At 38.3% G+C, this 20,610-nt stretch overlaps 1 protein-coding gene across 1 annotated transcript in view; it reads left to right on the forward strand.

Annotated features, from left to right (window-relative positions):
• JAM2 (junctional adhesion molecule 2) overlaps positions 1-20,610 on the forward strand; it is a 60,135-nt gene that overhangs the window by 28,219 nt on the left and 11,306 nt on the right. Inside the window, exons 2-5 of the mRNA XM_072806633.1 lie at positions 7,229-7,294; positions 13,947-14,054; positions 16,797-16,949; positions 18,815-19,017. Of these exons, the coding sequence (XP_072662734.1) occupies positions 7,229-7,294; positions 13,947-14,054; positions 16,797-16,949; positions 18,815-19,017 (530 nt within the window). The remainder of the gene's footprint in view (positions 1-7,228; positions 7,295-13,946; positions 14,055-16,796; positions 16,950-18,814; positions 19,018-20,610) is intronic.

The following is a 20,610-nucleotide window of genomic DNA, read 5'->3' on the forward strand; positions in this document are numbered from 1 at the left end:
CAGACTCTCACAACTTGGTGATTCAGAACCAGAGTTCTGAACCAGGACCCAGATCCAGAAACTTGCTTTTCTCTCTTTGCCCAGAGCTGATCAAAACTTTGGTGATAGGGATATCTGGGAGGCTCAGTGGTTGACCATCTGCCTTTAGCTCAGGGCATGATCCTGGTTTGGGATTGAGTCCTGCATTGGGCTCCCTGCGAGGAGCCTGCTTCTCCTTCTGCCTGTGTCTCTGCCTCTCTCTCTCTCTCTCTCTCTCTGTCTCTCACGAATAAATAAATAAAATATTAAAAAAAACACCTCTGGAGATAGGATTTATAATATCTGCTCTCAAAAACTATTTATTTGACAATTATACTAATATGTCCATTTCTGCTGAGAAATACAACTATCAGATACTGGTGATGGTTCTGGACTTTTAATCTTGAAAAGCCATCTTGAGATTTAGGAGTTAGTAACTACAATTTCAGATTAAAGGGCAGTGAATAATCTTAAATTAAAATGTCATCAAGCTATCAAAACCTGATGTGCCATCTCCAATGAAAGGATATACCTGAGACACAGTCCAGACCGCATGAGTCAATTAGTGAGGAGAGACACTCAGGTTTATTACTCTTTATCTCTTCCGCTTTAGTGTTCTTTGCTTTTACACCATTTGTCTATTTTGTAATCTGACATCTTTAGTAATGATTTCTTATTTTACATTAATAAAGTTTTAGGGCCATTGCTTCCTGGCACCTTAATCTCAGGGAGAACCTGCAGAACACAGAATGGTCAACACCCACGCCTTCCACGGAGTATGTGATTCTTATTAACATCAATCTTGGAAGAGGACATTCCTTCAATCTTGTCTGCTGGAGAGTGTTTACTGGATTTGAGTTGACAATTGCCATCTATCTGAAATCTATAGTTAATGCCACTAGTGAGCAAATTGTGCTTGGCTGAGATTGCCACTTGGGGAATATTAGAGAAAGATCTCAGAATCCTAAAATTGTTCCTTTCATGTTCTAGTGGGGAGTACCTGGTGAGAAATTCAGCCATTGATGGCTTTCCAATACCACAGGCCACTGTTAAATTTTCGAAGATGTTCTTGAAGAGCATTTACAGATTTTTTTTAAGAATTTATTTTACTATAAGAAGTTATTTTATTTATTTTATTTCTACGTAATATAATCCCCCAAATTTAATCATTCAGCTGTTTGGGTAAGAGGATGCCCTGAAAATTTTCCTAAATTTACTAAAGCATGTAACTTATATGAAAACAACCATATACACAATTCTGAAACACCAATCATTTTTTTTTTAAGATTTTATTTATTTATTCATGAGAGACACAGAGAGGGAGGCAGCAACATAGGCAGAGGGAGAAGCAAGCTCCCTGCAGTGAGCCTGTTGCAGGAATTGATCCTGGGACCCCGGGATCATGACCTGAGCCAAGTCACACCAATCATTCTTTTTGAACTCAATCATTTTTTTTGAATGACTTAAAAAACAAATCAAAACAAAAACAGAAAAGAGGAGGGGGCATAAAATTTTTGTGCAGTATATAATAAATATGCAAATTTTATTCAAATCAGTTCATTCACCATAAATATTTGCCTATTAACACTTTCTCTGTTAAAATAACAATTAATTATACACTCTCTGCATAATACCTTTACAGCCCTAAAGAATGAAAATGGATGTGAAGCCATCTTCAGAGTGTCTGACAGAGTCATGTTTGATATGACTTTCTCACGATGCCTTATGCTGATCTGAGAATAGAGGAAGGAGGAAAGGTCTGTGGAGCCAAACTAACTAGATATAAATACACAACTTTGCTTCTCTGCTTTCCAGTGTTGTGACCTTGAGCCAGGACCTCTTTCAATTGTCACATCTGTCAAATGAGGATTTTAACACAGTGGAGTCACATCTTACTTAGATGTTAGGTTCTTAAGGGGAAAATTTATTCATAGTCAAAATCACCCTTTAATTCTTTAGGTCATCATTAACTCACCACGCCACCAGCCACAGGTAGCTCTAAAGTCAAGCACATCTTTTATTCTTCCTTGCACTTTGGTATGATTTCCCTTTATCTCATTAAAAGGGAGGGCCAGAAGGGGTCCCTGGGTGGCTCAGTTGGTTGGGTATGTCTGACTCTTGATTTGGGCTTGGTCATGATCCCAGGTTTGTGGGATTTAGCCCCGCTTCCTGCTCCCATGCTCTCTCTCTTTCAAATAAAGAAATAAATCTTAAAAAAAAAAAAAAAAAAAAAAAAGCAGGGGCCAAAATGTCCATTTTGAGAGATCAGAAGGATTTGTGTGTCTGTGTGTCTCTCTCTTCCCCTCCCTCCCTCTCCCACTCCCTACCCTCTCCTTCTCTCCTTACCCCCTAGACCTACTACAGTCAAATAATAGTGAGATAGATGAGTATATTAACCTAACTCCTAATTCCTACTTCATTGGGTTACTTTCTACCCTATGAATGTTTATCCATGATAAATACTGGATTGTATTATTTTATCTGTTACTACTAGCCCTGTGCCCTGTTCTATATTTGTTAGTACAATAATTGTATATTAGTGATTGTCAAAACCACATGGCTATTAATTTTCATTTTTGAAAACTTGTGAAATAACTCATATCCACAGTTTTTATAATTTGCTTTTACCATGGTACTCTCTGTAATGTACTCTTAGAACAAAAAACCTCTGTAACACATCAATTTTTCCTAATCATGTTTCCAATTAAAAGTGTTACTTTAAATAACACTTGTATAGTAAATTTAAACATTGTGTTTAAATACAAATACTTATTCTTAGTCATTCTACATTATCCTTGGTCACACAAGAATATTTTAGATGATTGTTAGACAATGTAAGAAATTTTATTCTTAGAGTTGGGGGAAGAAGCACAAAAGGTTTCATTTGGTTAGGGATTACTTGACTTGGAGCTGTTAGCCGTTATGGAAATAATCATTTCTTAACCTCATTTTATGAACTTCTGCCAGTGATTTTGGAACACATCCAAAACTATTAAAGATGTTTTGTAGCTAACTTTAAAACAATTGTTGACCTCAACCAGCAGACCTACATGACAATTTTTTGTTTGTTTTCTTTTTAAACTCACTCTGGAAAGGTGAAAAAAAAAATCACTTCAAGAAAGCGGCCAACAGAGACTCTTCCTAACATCTGTTAGTGAAATGTTGGTACAAATTCCAACATTTTGTTTTCGTAAAGTTATTGGGTTCAAGCTTAAAAAAAAAAAAAAGAAAAAACTGAATTCCAAGACCAGTAAGGCTTAAAACAAGGTAGAAATCTTTTACTGTTTTATTTTTAAGATTCGAAACTTTCTGTTTAAATAAGTTCATTATAGGTGACCACACATCTTAAGTATTTTTACTTAATTGAAAAGCAGATCTTGAAGTAAAAAGAACCGGAGGAAGCAACATAACTAGAAAACAACACTTAAAATCGCAGAATTAAATATTCAGGTACCAAGAAATAGTATCTATTTATTAGTTTACCAAAACCAATCTCCTTTATAATAGTTTTGCATTCATAGTTTTGCCAATTCAATCAGTCCTCTCTTTTTTAGTGTTTGGAACAATTTTTTTTCTATTCAGATATATACATATAAAAATTCTGAAGATACTAATAAAATTCTTGAGTTAACAGCTATTATTTTCCATAGAACTTTTAAGGTGATTTTTGAAAATTTAAGAAATCTTTCTCAAAGGACATTTTAGCAAGTAGAAAACTAGAATTGAGTAAAGGAGAAAATAATTGGACCCAGTCCTAAATCTTCCAGTCTTGGGTTGGACTAACGTTTGCCTCAAATGAAAGAAAACACGAGCATGCTGAAGAAAATAAACATTCTCAGTAGGCAGTGTAGTGTTTGAAAAGTTCAAAGATATTATGATGTGAGGGAACAAAGATTATCTTCTTCTACTTTTCCCCTCAACTGGTTTCTAGGGAATATGAGTCTTCACTGTTTTGTTTAAAAAATGTACTAAAATAGTTCAAAAATCACAAGAAACGCCTGTCAGAAACAGAACTGCTCTGAGGGCACTAATTTATGCATGGCTAAAGGAGAAAAGAGGCTTCAAAGTGTGTTTTGAAAGTTTCACAGAATAATGATTTGGAATCAGAATCCTTGGAAAAATGTTCAGCGATCGTGTCACGTAAATGTAGGTAGGACTCAGGGTGAACAAATGAGGTCCTGGCTTTTCTGTTTTCTGAAGATCTGAACCCTGCCTTTGGGCTAAAATAAAGTAAAAATGGGGAAGGAGAAGAGAAAGTGGAAAAGAAAGATCTATAGGGGTGAGGGTGGAGTTCAGAGGACTGTGGGACATATTCTGGTATGTGGTAGAAAGAGGGATACTTAAAAAGATTGCTTGGACCCCTTCATGATTTTTTTTTTTAAATATACAAGCAAAAGTGATATATTGAAATCACTTTTTGGTGACCTGGTATCTCTCTAAGACTGGGTCATGCAGGCCACTGCTTTTTTTTCTTTCTTTTTATTTATTCATGAGAGAGGCAGAGACAGGCAGAGGGAGAAGCAGGCTCCCTGCAGGGAGCCCGATGTAGGACATGATCCCGGGACCCCAGGATCATGCTCTGAGCCGAAGGCAGATGCTAAACCGCTGAGCCACCCAGGCGTCCCTCAGGCCACTGCTTTATATAAATATGTTTACAACTGTCAATGAAAACAATCCACTCAGTTCTCCATTCTTCACATAGATAGACACCAGCTTTGCCAATTTGCTTCATGAAGATTGCAATTTAGGGATAGAGAACCTGAATAGTTGAACAATGTTAAACAGGAGAACTGGACATTTGAGGCCTGTAGGTTTTTAAGAGTTTTAATTTCTCAATTATATTTGTTATCCAGGCTTCTAAGGGAAAGAGAAAGAAAAAAATTATCCAAAATAGCATGTATTCCTTAGGAATGAGGAAGTCTAGCACAGCATCACAATTTACATGTCAGTGTACCTATAGATGAATAAATCAAAGATGGCATGTTATATGAAACATTTTTCTCCCCTTCCCAGAAATGTAATCAATGATTTCATACCCAAGAAATTCTGGTCTCCTGGGAGCTTTTTTTGAAATCCTTGAACTCAAGGTTTTTTTGTCCTCCTTTAGTCTATTTGTTTATTTCTCTTCCTGGTTCTTCAAACCAGCCTAGCTGTTTAGTCTAAAGCAGAGATTTTCAATCAAATACGATTTCCCCACCCCCACCCCCAAGGGCATTTGGCAAGGTCTGGAAACACTGGTTGTCATGACTTGGGTTTGCCATAGGGGAGATGAAGATGCTACTGGCACCTAGTGGGCAGAAGCCAGGGATACTGCACCACATCCTACAATGCACAGGACAGCCCTCCCACAACAAAGAATGATCTGGTTCCAAATGTTAATAGCGTCATGATTGAGAAACCCTCCGCATTGAGATTACCAGGATGAACCACTTCTCCTGTCACAGCCTCCTAGCTTCTGCCTTCCTGCTGTGCTTCAGAATCTTCATTATAACCCCCAATTTCTCACCTTAGTCCATCTTCATTAGATCAGTAGACCTTTCTACCTGACATCTTTGTGAATCTGCAGTGCTTCCTCATAGTTCGGCTTGGGGAAAACACGATGTGGGGCCCAGGATAGTAGTTTAGTAATAAACTACGTGGGTTTTAGGAACAGACCAGATGAGTTCAACTCCCAGACCTATTCCTTACTGCTTGTATAACCTTGACCAAGGTTTCTTACCCTCTCTGTGTCTCAGTTTCCCCACTTGCAAAACAGATGGATAAAAATGGTGTACCCTACCACAAAGAATTGTCGTGAGAGTTCAATAAGTTAATACTTGCAAAAAACTGGGAATGTTGCCTAAGTGCTTAATAAATGTTAACTATTGTTGGGGCACCTGGGTGGCTCAGTCAGTCAAGCATCTGACTTTTGGTTTTGGCTCAGGTCATGGTCTCAGGATTGTTCCATCGGCCTGGCCTCATCATCCATCATGGAGCCTGCTTAAGACCCTCTCTCTCACTCTGCCCCTTCTCTCTCTCTCTCTCTCTCAAATAAATAAATAAATCTTTAAAAAAATGAAATGAAATATTCTATATAAATTTATGAAGGTGATTATCTCATCATTTTCGTCATCGTATTAGTATCAGATAACATCAGCCACCATAATTGGTCAGTCATTTCAACCCTAGATACCAATCCTGGAAAATCATTGAAATATTTCGGAGAAAAATAAAGATGCTCTACTTGCATTTTTCATCATATTTGTATATGCAAAGCTTATATACAGTATGTATTTTATATATATATATTTCCTAGTCACAAATATGTTTAAATAACCCATTTCTATATGATGTAGGTATAATCAGGGGTAAGTTGGTAAAGCAATTTAACTGTAAAATAATGAGCTTTTATCTTAAAGGAGCAGTACCTTAGGTGCTAGATTCCATATTAGGCTAAATTAAGGATAAAATCACTTATTTAGCAAGCAGGATTGGGGTGCCCAGGTGGCTCAGTTGGTTGAGGTTGAGCAGTTGAGGTTGAGCATAGTACTCTTGGTTTTGGCTCAGGTCATGATCTGCGGCAGTGGAGGGAGTTGGGGGTCCTGGTATCCAGTCAGGCTCTGTGCTCTGTGGGGAGTCTGCTTCTCTGTTTCTCCTCTGCAGGTGCTGTCTATCTCTAAGATAAATAAATAAATCTGAAAAAAAGAAAGAAAAGAAAAGAAAAGAAAAGAAAAGAAAAGAAAAGAAAAGAAAAGAAAGAAAAGAAAGAAAGAAAGAAAGAAAGAAAGAAAGAAAGAAAGAAAGAAAGAAAGGGAGGGAGGGAGGGAGGGAGGGAGGGAGGAAGAAAAAAGAGAAAAGAAAAGAAAAGAAAATAAAAGAAAAGAAAAGAAAAGAAAAGAAAAGAAAAAAGAAAAGAAAAGAAAAGAAAAAGAAAGCAAGCGAGCTTTTCATAATCAGGCTTATGACATTGTGTTGTCTGTCATGGGGCCCTGAGAGATTCATGGGTTTTGCTTTGTGAAAGGAAAGCAGAAACCACAATACAGAACATGGGAAAGACATATATGGTTTGGCTTGGTTTTTCTTATTTTGATACTTTAAAACTTAGGCTTTATGAATGTGTGAATTTGTCCCCAAACTTTAGGCCAGTTTTCTTTAATGTTGCATTCCATTCAAATATTTGCAAGTGGCCTTTGGTACCATTTTAATTATTCTATCTGTTTTAATCTTTCAGATCATAAGGCCTATGGATTCTCTGCCCCAAAAGGCCATCAAGTGGTCACAGCAACAGAGTATCAAGGTAGAGTAACTTATGATTTTCACGGACTGTGTTGTTCAAATGACTCACAAATATGACGCATGTGATATTATCTATTTGTTGAACCCTCTGCCTTACCTCGCACTAATTCTTCCTTCTGAAATGCTGCTCTGTGCTGTTTCCACTTGAGAACTCTTTCTCCACCTCCTCAGTGGAAATTTTGGACATTCAACGAAAGACCTGATGTACAAAGAGGGCCTCTAATTGCGTAAATTATCTGCAACAAAGCAGATCTAATTTGTGAAACTGGTAGATGGAGGTCTTGCAAAGTTTCCAGCCAGCTGGATATAGCAAATGGAAATTAACGCTGCAAACTCTACTCTATTTAATGTACTTAAGATAACATTAATATAGCCTATTTTGGGGTGCCATTTTTGTTATTTATTTTAGCTTCTTAAATATATTTATAATAGGGAATTGGTGTTTAATGGGTATAATAGGGAGTTGGTGTTTAATGGCCATAATAGTATAATGGTTTTACTGGTGTTTAATGGGTATCACTCTTGCAAGGTGAAAAATTCTGGACATTGGTGGCTTAACAATGAATATACTTAACGCTACTGAATTATTAAAAATCATTAAGATGGCAAAATGTTAAAAAGTGTTAAAATGGTAAATGTTAAAAAAAGATGGTAAATTTTAAGATACGTGTATTTAACCACAATTGTAAAAAAAATGTTTAAGAACTGGGCAGCCCCGGTGGCTCAGTGATTTAGGAGCCTTCAGGCCAGTGCATGATCCTGGAGACCCAGAATCGAGTCCCACATCAGGCTCCCTGCATGGAGCCTGCTTCTCCCTCTACCTGTCTGTCTGTCTCTCTCTCTCTCATTAATAAATAAATAAAATATTTTAAAAAATTAAAAAAAATTAGGACTAATAAAATAACCAAGGAAAACTTTATAAGGGCTTTTATAAGTTTACTTCAAATATTGACCACCTACAACGTTTCTGAAGGCTCTTTTACTTCAAACAGTAATACTAGGACACCAGAAGAATTACTATGTCCTTGGTATGATGCTTGTATAGGCCAGAGATGGTAAACATTTAAGAAAGAAGTTACAAATGTGTGTGAACTCATATCTTACAACTGCAATCTTAGGTTTCTGCAGTTGGGTGAGATGAGTTCAAAGGAAAGAGACAAAGTTTAAAGACCAGAACTGAGTGGGAAAATTAGGTAGGTTAGTATTTAACTAGTACTTACGGTGGTGCCTGGCACACAGTGTTATATGTCCTTTTTCATAAAAATATGTTAAGAATCAGCCTGCCACTCACAAGTAACACATCACTTGATAACAGATCACTTAAATCACTATTTCAGTTAATTAAGTCCTAATATGTTACATAATTAAAGTAATAAGACATTTAGTTTTAAGTGCAGAGAAGTGGGAAGAACAAATTAATGATTGGGAGTAAAGTAGAGGTATGGAGCACTTGTAGGGAAGGTAAACAGGGCCAGACAAGATGTCGAAAAGGAGATGAGCAAAAGGCCAAAAGAGGGATCACACAGTGAGAGGAAAAGATGGGCCAGGATTCTGTAAGGGACGAAGGAAGTGAGTTGTCCTATTTTGTACTTTCCTGGAGGTTCTCACTGTTGGGCCCAGCTGGATACCATGAATATACAACCCTGTCCCCCCACCCCGCCCATCAGCACCCAGGCCCTACAGCATGACATCTCAATTAGGATGCAAAATTATATTCTACAGTCTTACACTACTTTTAAAAAATGTATTGAGGCGAAATTCACATATAACATAAAGCTAGCACATGCAAGCAAATGATTCAATGGCATTTAGTACATTCACAGTCTACCTACCACCACTGTCTAGTTCCAAAAATTTCCATCACTCCAAACCAAAATCTTTTAGCATTTATGTTACTTTTAACATAGAGACAGAGAGAGAGAGGCAGAGACACAGGCAGAGGAAGAAGCAGGCTCCATGCAGGGAGCCCAACGTGGGACTCGATCCCGGGACTCCAGGATCACGACCCAAGCTGAAGGCAGCACTAAACCGCTGAGCCACCCAGGCTGCCCCTTACGTTACTTTTTAATCCATGTTTTATTTTTAATATAAAAAAAACCTCTATATTTATTGCAATCAAATGTTAGTCATATTCCTGAATAAGTATTTTCTATTTTTTCCCCTCTGCTCCTTTTAATTAAGAATTATAGGGGCACCTGAGTGGCTCAGTCAGTTGAGCATCTGACTCTTGGTTTCCACTCAGGTCATGATCCATAATCTCAGATTGAGCCCCACATGGGGTTCTGTGCTCAGCAGGGAGTCTGCTTCTTTCCCTCTGTGCCACCTCCTCCCACACACACTCACCTGTGTGTACACCTGCATGTGCTCTCTCTCTTTCTTTTTAAAAAAATAAATCTTAAAAAATTTATATTTTGATTCTGTTTTATAGGTGCCCCAATCATTCCAACTTGACTGTCCTTAAAGCAAAAATAAATTTCTATCTTCTAACACATTTTAATTGTAGCATATTTCATGCAGTGACTTAATTTTAGTTAAAGTCTGAAATATTTTATGATTTGTGTATATGGTATAGGTATGTTCCACCTAATTCATTCATTTTTGCCTCTTGTCTCTCTGATGTCAACAAATCACGAATTAATTCCTTCTTTTGAGTATTGCTGTTTTGTATCATTTCCCATAGTGGTGCCAAGAACAGAACAAGACTGAAATGAGAGAAGCTTTGCTAGGCTTATAAATTAGATGAGCAGCCTTTATGTCCAATGTCCAATGCTGTAAGCTATCAATCAGTTTAATAGCATGCTTTTATTCACAGAAGTAATTTCTTGGTAATTCTTCAGAACTGTTTTGGTAGTATCAGTTCTGTTTTGGCATTATGTAAAATTGTGATGATTTTCAACTTGAGCACAGAGAATAAAATCAAAAGATAATGAGCAGTACAGAATCCTAGAAAAATTAAAATTCACAGTGATTTCTAGCGATGAGATTTCTAAAAGTGACCATTTTGCTACATGAAAATAATTTTTGCTAATGCTTTTTCTAAACGAAGAATTGTCTTTTCTTGATCCAAAGGAAACATATTTTTGGCAATGAAATGATCATCTTAGTAAAAAACAAAAACAAAACAACTTGGTGCACTATTATGTTTTAGTGCGCCTCGTTTTGAGAAAATATAATTTAGGGTTCCCTGGGTGGCTCAGCGGTTTGGCCCCTGCCTTGGCCTGGGACATGGTCCTGTAGTCCTGGGATCAAGTCCCACGTTGGGCTCCCTGCGTGGAGCCTGCTTCTCCCTCTGCCTGTGTCTGCCTCTCTCTGTGTGTCTCTCATGAATAAATGAATAAAATCTTTTTTTAAAAAAAAGAGGAAATATAATTTATGGGGCACCTGGGTGGCTCAGTGGGTGATTGTCTGCCTTTGGCTCAGCCCATGATCTCAGGATATTGGGATTGAGTCTCGCATCAGGCTCCCTGCAGGGAGCCTGCTTTTCCCTCTGCCTATGTCTCTGCCTCTCTCTTTATGTCTCTCGTGAATAAATAAATAAAGTCTTAAAAATATATATATATATATATAATTTATGTCATATTCTTTGCTCTCTCAAAGGTAACGTTTTAATTCAAATTTGAGTGATTCTTAGGTAAATTTGGGTTGTGTAAAGTGTGGGCTTCTTTCATGTCAAGGCATACTTACAACTGCAACTAAAGGAAATTTCTCAGGGTGAGAGCAATAATAATCATTGATGGATTACTTACATACCATGTGCAAAGTACCATGCACACCCAGAGTATAAATATATTACCTCATTTAATCTTTACAATAACTTCGTGAGATGATATTGTTATTTTTTCCCTTTTACAAATGCGAGCGTAATGTTCAAAAAGGGTTAAGTAATTTGCCCAACATCACACGCGTAGTGTATATAGCAGAGGTCTAATTCCAAAAGGCTGTGCCTTAAACTACTACTTTATGGTATAATAACTTTACAGGCTACATACAAGATTATATTGATCATGAGTGTTCCATTTTAGCTGAAAAGAGAGGAGAGTCCATTGGTGGTTAGCTTCTCAGTTCATCTGGAGTTCTTTATCCTCAGATGTTGATCCCATGATTCCAGTTTACTTAATGTTTCTCACATTCTGGAAATCATGGTGTTGGTGCCTTCGGATCTAGGCACTGGCTATTGCCTTATGTGGAATACTCCCAAAGAAACACATGGTGAGGGCAGCCTGGGTGGTTCAGTGGTTTAGCGCCGCCTTCAGCCCAGGGCATGATGCTGGAGACCCGGGATCGAGTCCCACATGGGTCTCCCTGCATGGAGCCTGCTTCTCCCTCTGCCTGTGCCCCTGACACTCTCTCTGTGTCTCTCATGAATAAATAAATAAAATCTTTAAAAAACAAAAAACAAAAAAAAACACATGGTCAATTCCAATATTGAATTCTGGGAAATTTTTATTCAAATTCTAAGGAATTCTAATTTCATTTTCTCAGTCTTTGGTCAAAGTCACTCTCTAAATGAATTGAACTCTGACTACTCAGTTTTTTTTGTAATTGCACACCAACCCTCCTCATCTACTCATACTCTGTTCTGATTTACTCTGCTTTATATCCACAGCACACATTCCCTCCCAATGTAGCATTTAATTCACTTTATGATAATTTTTGTGTGCCTGACTCCCCCTGCAAATTGTAAGAACCAAAAGAACAGGGATCTTTGTTTTGCTCACTGATATGGCTCAGCAACAATGCTGGACACACAGTTAGTTGGGTGACTCGGAGAGACCATTTCTCCACATCTTACATGGTCGTTGTGAGTGAGGCAGGAGTGGTGTGACTGCATTTAGGAAAACCGTTAGTTTCACTTATAAATATAATTTCTGCAGAGGTTTTTCATAGAGCATTGAGGGCAGAAGTCAGATCTTGGTGAAGAATGCTGTGTTTGTGTGTGTCTGTGTCTGTGTATGTAGTTAAATATATGAAACAATGTGACCGAGCACAAATTTATTCCTAAGACCTAAGTGTGTGGGCTAAAAATGAGTGTGGGTGTGTGTTTAATTGTTGGAAACCCAACAAAATACGGGAAGGAAACCTATCTAAAACTCAAGACTCCGGAAAGTCACCACCCATTCTCCTTAATCAACAGAACAGAACCGTGTTTCCTCAGACAAGTCCCTTAGCACACATTTGTCTTTGTAGCATAATTGTAAACATGTCTGTAAAATGATGTCTCCTTGTAATGTAAAACCTGCTCTAAAAATTTTAGGCATCCTTGAAAACAACTTTTGTGGGGGTCCTCCCCCCCTTGCCTTTCTTTTCTCGGTCCTATTTTCTGTTTTCCATTACCTTTTATTCTATTTCTATATTTCTGGCCATATGTGTGGAACTAAGGGGAAAATTAGGGACTACATATAACTAGAAGAATTCTATCACACAGAAATCATCACTGGGTTAAATATTTTCATACATACTTGTACAGGCTCTTTTTCCATATCTATGTGTATATTAATAAAATCTGGGGTAATATGAGTATTGCTCTCTAATCGACCATATCATGTAGTATCCTGAATTGTCTTTTAAAATGACATCAAATCTGCTACATCAAAATCAGATGTATGGAAAAGATTTGAACATAATTTCTTTCTAGTCAAAGATATGTACTTTTGGGGTCAAACTATATGCGTTATGGGGGGAAAAACCTCAGAGATATGAAGGTAACGCTCTAGAGAGCCTGACTGAAACATACTTTTAAAAATATTTACAACTGGAGGTTTCCTTTGGCAACTCAGAGCAGTTGGCTGATAGGCACTGGACTTTCTCCTGCCCCCCCCCCAGTCATCTTGTTTGGACAGTTAATAGAGGGGGGTTCCTTCGGAGGTTCCAGGAATTCTTTAATGATGTAAGTGCAGTAAATTTCCTGTAATAAAGTGACCTAAATGAGCTACAGTGAGGCAGTTAAACTGGATGCCAAGATTAAATCTTCTCATAATTTATCTGGATAGAGATAAGGAGTAGGAATCCATGATTTAATAGATTATATTGGGGTTGTAGCAACATACCCATAGAGAGGATCATCCAAGAATGGGTCTGAGTGGGAACGTCGCATGTTGGTAGAATGTTTGTGGATCCCATGGGCTGGACTGAGTGCTTTTCTTAGGCACTGGATGTGAAGCAGCCTCTGTTTACCTCCATGGCGCTCATGGCCCTTATCACAATGGAACAAAATTACTTTATCTTAATTGCCTCTTCCACCAGGCTATAAACTCCCTGATGACTGAGACTGGGAATAGTGGGATAAATGATAAATAATTGATCATAACTGCCATTTTTAAATTACTTACCGTGTCCAGACATGCGTGCTTTGCATGTATTACTATATTTGAAGACTCACAACTCTCTAAGATACTATCTTATTTTACAGATGATAATGAGTCTCAAGAACTAGGGTCAGTAGCATAGTGTCATGCAGTTACTATGGAGAAGAGCTATAATGCTTTCAGTTCATCTTTGGGTTAAGCCAACGTGGTGCCCATTGAGGTAATTTATGGATGGATGGATGGATGGAAGTATAAAGGAGTAGCTTATGGCTGTTTAAAAATTTACTTAAGTAAAATATAAATTCATAGGGACCATTAGAAAACAAGTTTTTTTGTTGTTGTTCCCAGAGGTTATTTTAGCCTGCAAATACCCAAAGAAGACCATCTCCTCCAGATTAGAGTGGAAGAAACTGGGCCGGAGTGTCTCCTTTGTCTACTACCAACAGGCTCTTCAAGGTAAGAAGCTATAGACTTGATGAGGTGAGAGCAAGAGAACACCAAGTACAGCCTGGGTTCTTTAACTTACCAATGGGAACAGGGAAGGGCTAATTACTGAGAATGTGGGGTTTTTAATCATTTTATTTTGTTTTATTTTATGTTATGTTATTTTCATCATGATAAGTGTACTCTTAATCCCTGTCCCCTATTTCCCCCATTCCCCTACACACCTTCCCTCTGGTAACTATCAGTTTGCTCTCTATCTATACTTAAGAGTCTATTTCCTGGGTTGTTGTTTTGTGTGTGTGTGTGTGTGTGTGTGTGTGTGTCTTTCCCCTTTGCTTACTGTTTTGTTTCTTAAATTCCACATATGAGTGAGACCATATGGTATTTGTCTTTCTCTGACTGACTTATTTCACTTAGCATACTACCTTCTTGTTCTAGCCATGTTGTTGCAAATAGCAAGATTTCATTCTTTTTATAGCTGAGCCATATTCCATTTTTATATATATCTACCACATCTTCTTTAGCCATTCATCTATCAGTGGACACTGGCCTGCTCCCATAATTTGGCTGTTGTAAATAATGGTGCAATAAAGATAGGGGTGCATATATCTCTTTGAATTCGTGTTTTTGTGTCTTTTGAGCAAATACCCAGTGTGATTCCTGGATCATAGGCTAGTTCTGTTTTTAATTTTTTCCCACCAACAGTGCACAAGGGTTCCTTTGTCTCTTTATCCTCACCAACACCTGTTATTTCTTGTGTTTTTGTTGTTAGCCATTCTGACAGATGTGAGGTGATACCTCATTGTGGTTTTGTTTTGCATTTCCCTGATGATGAGTGATGTTGAACATCTTTTCATGTGTCTGTTAGCCATCTGTATGTCTTCTTTGGAGAAATGTCTATTCATGTCTTCTGCCCATTTTTAATTGGATTACTTGTTTTTTGGGTTTTCAGTTCTTTATGTATTTTAAATCCTAACCCTTTATTAGATATATCAGTTGAAAATATCTTCTTCCATTCCATATGTTGCCTTTTAACATTGTTGACTATTTCATTCACTATGCAGAAACTTTTTACTTTGATATAGTCACAATGGTTTATTTTTGCTTTTTTCCCCCTTTCCTCAGAGACCTATCTAGAAACTGTTTGCTACAGCCAATGTCAGAGAGCACAGGTTTTCTCTTTGAGGATTTTTATGGTCTTGGATCTCATATTAAGGTCTTTAATCTATTTTGAGTTTATTTTTATGTATGGTGAAAGAGAATGTGTTTTGTAAGTGTAAGATGAACCCAACAATGACTGAGACCTAAAGCATAATCACCATGAAAACGGGACAGAGAACAGAAGAAAGTTGAACACCATGGAGGCCCTAGACCCTTCGTGTCTCAACTCAGTCCTAAAGGATATAAAATGCAGTGGTTCTTGCTGACCCAGTAGATTAGACTCTTGAGAGAAAGGAAGATGAGATGGTGTGGAAGTGAGATGTTCTGTGGTAATAATGTTACCCTATTTCCATATCACCATCTAGGAAGGTAGGCCATAGCTAAGAGCTCTACAGAGTTAAGACTTAGACTTCTGGTTGGGGAAGGGTAAACACAACTATCTTTAACCAGTGCTTTATTTTTAATTCTTTATTTTTTATCCATTTCTTTCCACTTGCTGTTTTCCTGTTGAATATATACTGAGCTTTTAAAGTATTGATAATAATGGATAAAATGCTATGATGTATGGGACTTACCTCAAAATAATTCAGTGTTTAGAGGTACAGATGGAATAAGATAGACCATGCATGGGTTACTGTTATTGCTGGGTGATGAGTTTTATTTTACAATACTCCGTAATTTTTTGTGTGCTTGAAATTTTCCATTATAAACATTTTAAAAGTTGGAAATATAACAAGTATAGGAAGCATGTTATTATTTTAGAATACTATGCATTACTTTAATTTTAAAAGAATTAAGTATGTGAACAGATGTTTAAAGTCCATAAAGAATTTAAAATACCCATCTTGTTTTCATCTGTCAGGATAGGACTGCTGCAGGCCACAGGGCTGTCTTTGCTTGAATTTTCTACCATTGCCAATCTAGCACCTGAATGTTTTACAAAACACTATTTTCATTCTGTACATGTTACTACCAAACACTAATCAAAAGAGTGTTTTTAAGACCCATTCACCTTTTCTTTTGGGGCAGTATGATGTGGGCCACCACACATAAAGTTACTGTTCCAGCTAAATTAACTAGATGCTGCAGTGCCTTCTGAAGGTGTGAATGTTTATATAAGCTTATTAGAAAGGGGATGAGGCAAGAATGAGGATTGAATCTTCTAAAATATGAGAATATTGAACCCAATGTTCTTTTGTGAACTGTTATTCTAAAAAAAAAAAAAAAAAAGAAGAAGAAATTTGAAATAGCATCGGCATATAACTTTTTGAGTTTTTTATTTAAATTCAATTAGCCAACATATAATAGGTCATTAGTTTCAGACGTAGACTTTCAGTAATTCATCAGTTGCTACAGTACCCAGTGCTCATCACATCACGTGCCTTCCTTAATGCCCATCACCCAGTTACCCCATGCCCCCATCCAGCAACCCTCAGTTTGTTTCCTATACTTAAGAGTCCTTTTTGAGTTTTAAATTGAGTTCATTAATAGGGAAACAAATGCCTTGGTCACTGAATGAAGTGACTAGAGGAAGGTAGTATATAGAAAGTTATTTGCATTATTATTAACATTATTGTTTTCTTTTTCTAAAAGGTGATTTTAAAGATCGAGCCGAGATGATAGACTTCAGTATACGGATCAAAAACGTTACAAGAAATGATGCTGGGAAATACCGCTGTGAAGTTAGTGCCCCATCTGAGCAAGGCCAAAACCTGGAAGAAGATACGGTCACTCTAGAAGTGCTAGGTGTGATGTGCTTGTAGCTGTAGGATTACTGTTCTCCACCCTCATCCCCATCACCTAGGCCACCTGGGGCCCTGGTTAGGAAAGTTCTAGAAATCACCAACACCACCTTTCCTGTAAAATCTTGGCTATTGCCCCTTTTCACCTCATTCGCTGCCAAAATTTTACTCTTAGAAATTTGTTGTGACAAAAATCTCTTTTCATTTCAGGTTAAGGTAAATCTTAATGGCCCTATCTTCTACACAGGAGTTTTTCCCCTAACAGTTTATTTTTCAGTACCTTTCAGTATACAGGGTCTATCTCTTACATATAAAATCCAATCACACGAGATGACGGAAAAGCCTTAAAACAAAAAAGTAGGTCAGGGAAAGTATTAGAAATTATTTGGTAAAAAAGAAAAGAAAGGGAAAGAAAATGAAAGAACAAAGAAAAGAAAAAAGAAAAGAAATTGGGTAAAGAAGGGAAATTAGGATTTATTGTGCAGCTAGTATATGTTAGGCTCTTACACATACATAATTTTACTTAATCTTCACTGACAGCTTCATTTCTATAGATGAGAAAATAGAAGCTAAACGATTTTTTCCAAGTCTACATAGCTAATAATTGTCTGGACCAGGATTTGGATCCTGGTGGGATTAACTCCAAAGCCAATATATTTAGCTACTATGAGAATCCCTGATAGATACTAACAGCTCATGATGACAACTGGTGGAGGAACATGATCTTTTCTTCCCCCTGGATGTTACTGTAAAAACTGCTGACCATAGAGAGTAAAATGACTCCTCTTCCTTTTTCTATATAACCCAGGGTCTTTCTAAAATGCTAGTCACTCGCTAGTATAGCAGAAATTAAATTCAGAAAACTTTGCAGGAGATTCAGCTGGTGTATTAGTCTTCTCTTGCTACATAACAAATGATCACAAACCAAGCAGCTTACACCACCACCTGTTTATTAGCTCACAGTTCTGTAGATCAGAAGTCCAGCTTGACAAGGCAAGGCTCTCTTCCCAGGGTATCATAAGGCTGAAATCAGGGAGTCAGCAGGCTGAGTTCTTGTCTGGAGGTTCTGGGGAAAAGTCCACTGCCGAGCTCACTCTTGTTGGCAGATTTCAGTTCCTGTGGCTCTAAACCTGTAGTCTCCATTCCATTCTGGCTGGGAGCTGGGAGCTACACTCAGCTCCTGGAGGCACCACATTCCCTGCCACGTGGCCCTCTCTATCTACAGTCCAACAGATGCATGTTGAATCCTTCCCGTGCTCTGAATCTCTGACTTTCCCTTCTGTGACCAACTAGAGAAAACAACTTTTCCAGGGGTCATGGGATTAGGTCAGACCCATCTAGGTAATCTCCCTATCTTTAAAGACAATAGATTTAGGACCTTAAATTACCTCTCCAAAATCTTATCAAAGTAGTACCTATATTAGTGTTTTTGGATCAGGCCTGGAAATGGCATATATGATTTTTCCCACATGCCATTGGTCAGAACTCATGACCCCATCTGGTCTGGCAAGGGGGCTGGCAACTGGTCTGGCTGTGTGCCCAAGAAGAAAGGACATGGATCTCTTGAACAAGTAGCCAGTCTCTATCACAGGTGTCCAATAAGCCCATATTTACCTGGCTGTTAAAATCCTTCTTTAGGAACACCTGGGTGGCTCAGTGGTTGAGCACCTGACTTCGGCTCACATCATGATCCCAGAGGCCTGGGATCAAATCCCGCATCAGGGTCCCACAGGAAGCCTGCTTCTCCCTCTGCCTATGTCTCTGCCTCTCTCATGAATAAATAAATACAATCTTTAAATCAATCAATCAATCAGTCAAATCTTCCTATAGCTTACAAATAACCAGTACCATTTGACTTCCATCCTTCAGTGGCCCCAGCAGTTCCAGCATGTGAAGTACCCAATTCTGCTCTGAGTGGAACTGTGGTAGAATTGCGATGTCAAGACAAAGAAGGGAATCCAGCTCCCGAGTACACCTGGTTTAAGGATGGCGTTCCTTTGTCAGAGAATCCAAAACTTGGCTCCCAAAGCACCAACAGCTCCTATACAATGAATACAAAATCGGGAACTCTGGTAAGGTCATTTCAAGCATTGATCTGATAGCTGTCTTATATTTGGAGAAGAAAAATTATTAGAACTAAAATGATGGAGAATAGAGGGCTGATACTTAAGTGGAGAGAGGAAGGGGCAGTGGGGAAAGATGGCAGTATATACCCAGGGAAGTGATGGAAAACCAGAGCTTGAAGACAATATAGAGAACTAATAATAATAATTTTAACTAATTTTAAAATGTTCATTCCTTCACTCTACGAGTACACAATAACACTGAAAACCAGATCCTCTGGTAAATAATCAAGCATATTGATAAAGTGGCTCAATAATAAAGCACATTAACTGATGTGACTCCTTGAGGAGGAGCACACTCCCGCCCTTGCAGCACCAGCAGGCTCAGTCAGCAGGTCCAGTAGATTTTACACTGACATCTTGGGCAGAAAACCTGTCGTCACACTTTGCTATATTTACTTTTCAAATTTATTTTTTCTCAGAGCAGGTGATAAAAGCCCCAAGGCAAGTTTGGAATGATATAGATTCACTTTCCGCACTTAGCCTCAACCCTTGAAATATCTTATGATGTCAAAGGGTTGTACCAGGGCAGAACAGAGATAGGTTCTTCCCTGAGAAATAAACAACTAAGACTCCAGTGTATGGATGATGATGGCTTCCTTTTAGTTACCAGTTATGTGCTAGTAGATCATTTATGGTTTTTGTCCAACTTATTGTTAATACTTACCGTTGGTCTTGCATTCCTGGTGAATATTTTTATGGTCTGGCTTTTGGGACAGTGAGGGATGATTTCATAAAGTGAAATACATGAGGGAAAGCTTCCTGTGCCATCATGTTGAATACAGAAAGAAGGGGGATGTAGGTAGTGGGTAATGTCAAGTGAGAGAGGAAAGGGAGTTAGTAGATCAAAAACTTGGCTGCTTTTAGGAACATATGTTGCATGAGGATCCAAAACCATGAGGAGGTGCTCCTTAGAGACTCATGGCTGTCATGGCTGCAGTCAACAGTGACCACAGCAGTACTGAGCGTGTGACAGGAGGCATCAGAAGCATGATCCAGGCACCCCTCTCACCCTCTGTGCTGGTCCTGGCAGAATCCTCTAAGGTGTTCAAGACCCACTGTGTTCCCTCCCTCCCTGCCTGTCCACTAACTTCCTCCCTCCCTCCCTTCCCTTCCTTCCCGTCATCCATCCATCAATTCATCTATCCATCCATCTTTGCTTCCCTCCTCTCCTCCCCTCCCTTCTTTCCTTCCTTCCCCCCCTTCTTTCCCCCTGGCCATCCTTCCTTCCTTCCCATCCATCCATCTTTACTTCCCTCCTCTCTTTCTCCCCCTTCCTTCCTCCATGCCATCCATCCATCTTTGCTTCCTCCCTCCCTCCCCTTTCCCTTGCCATCCCTCTATCTATCCATCTATCTTTTCTTCCTTTCTATGGTCATACCTTTCCGTTGTTTTGGCCGAGAGTAGAAGGAGCAAAGGTTAGACCTTAATCCTTTCAGAATTTTCAAAAATCCCACACTTGATAGAATTTGTAATCCTATAAACTACACTGATTGAGATTTTCCTAGACCCTATGCTACTTCCTGGTAGTTGCTCTGGCCT

This window comes from Canis lupus, chromosome 30 (assembly GCF_048164855.1).
Source record: "Canis lupus baileyi chromosome 30, mCanLup2.hap1, whole genome shotgun sequence".
NCBI lineage: Eukaryota > Metazoa > Chordata > Mammalia > Carnivora > Canidae > Canis > Canis lupus.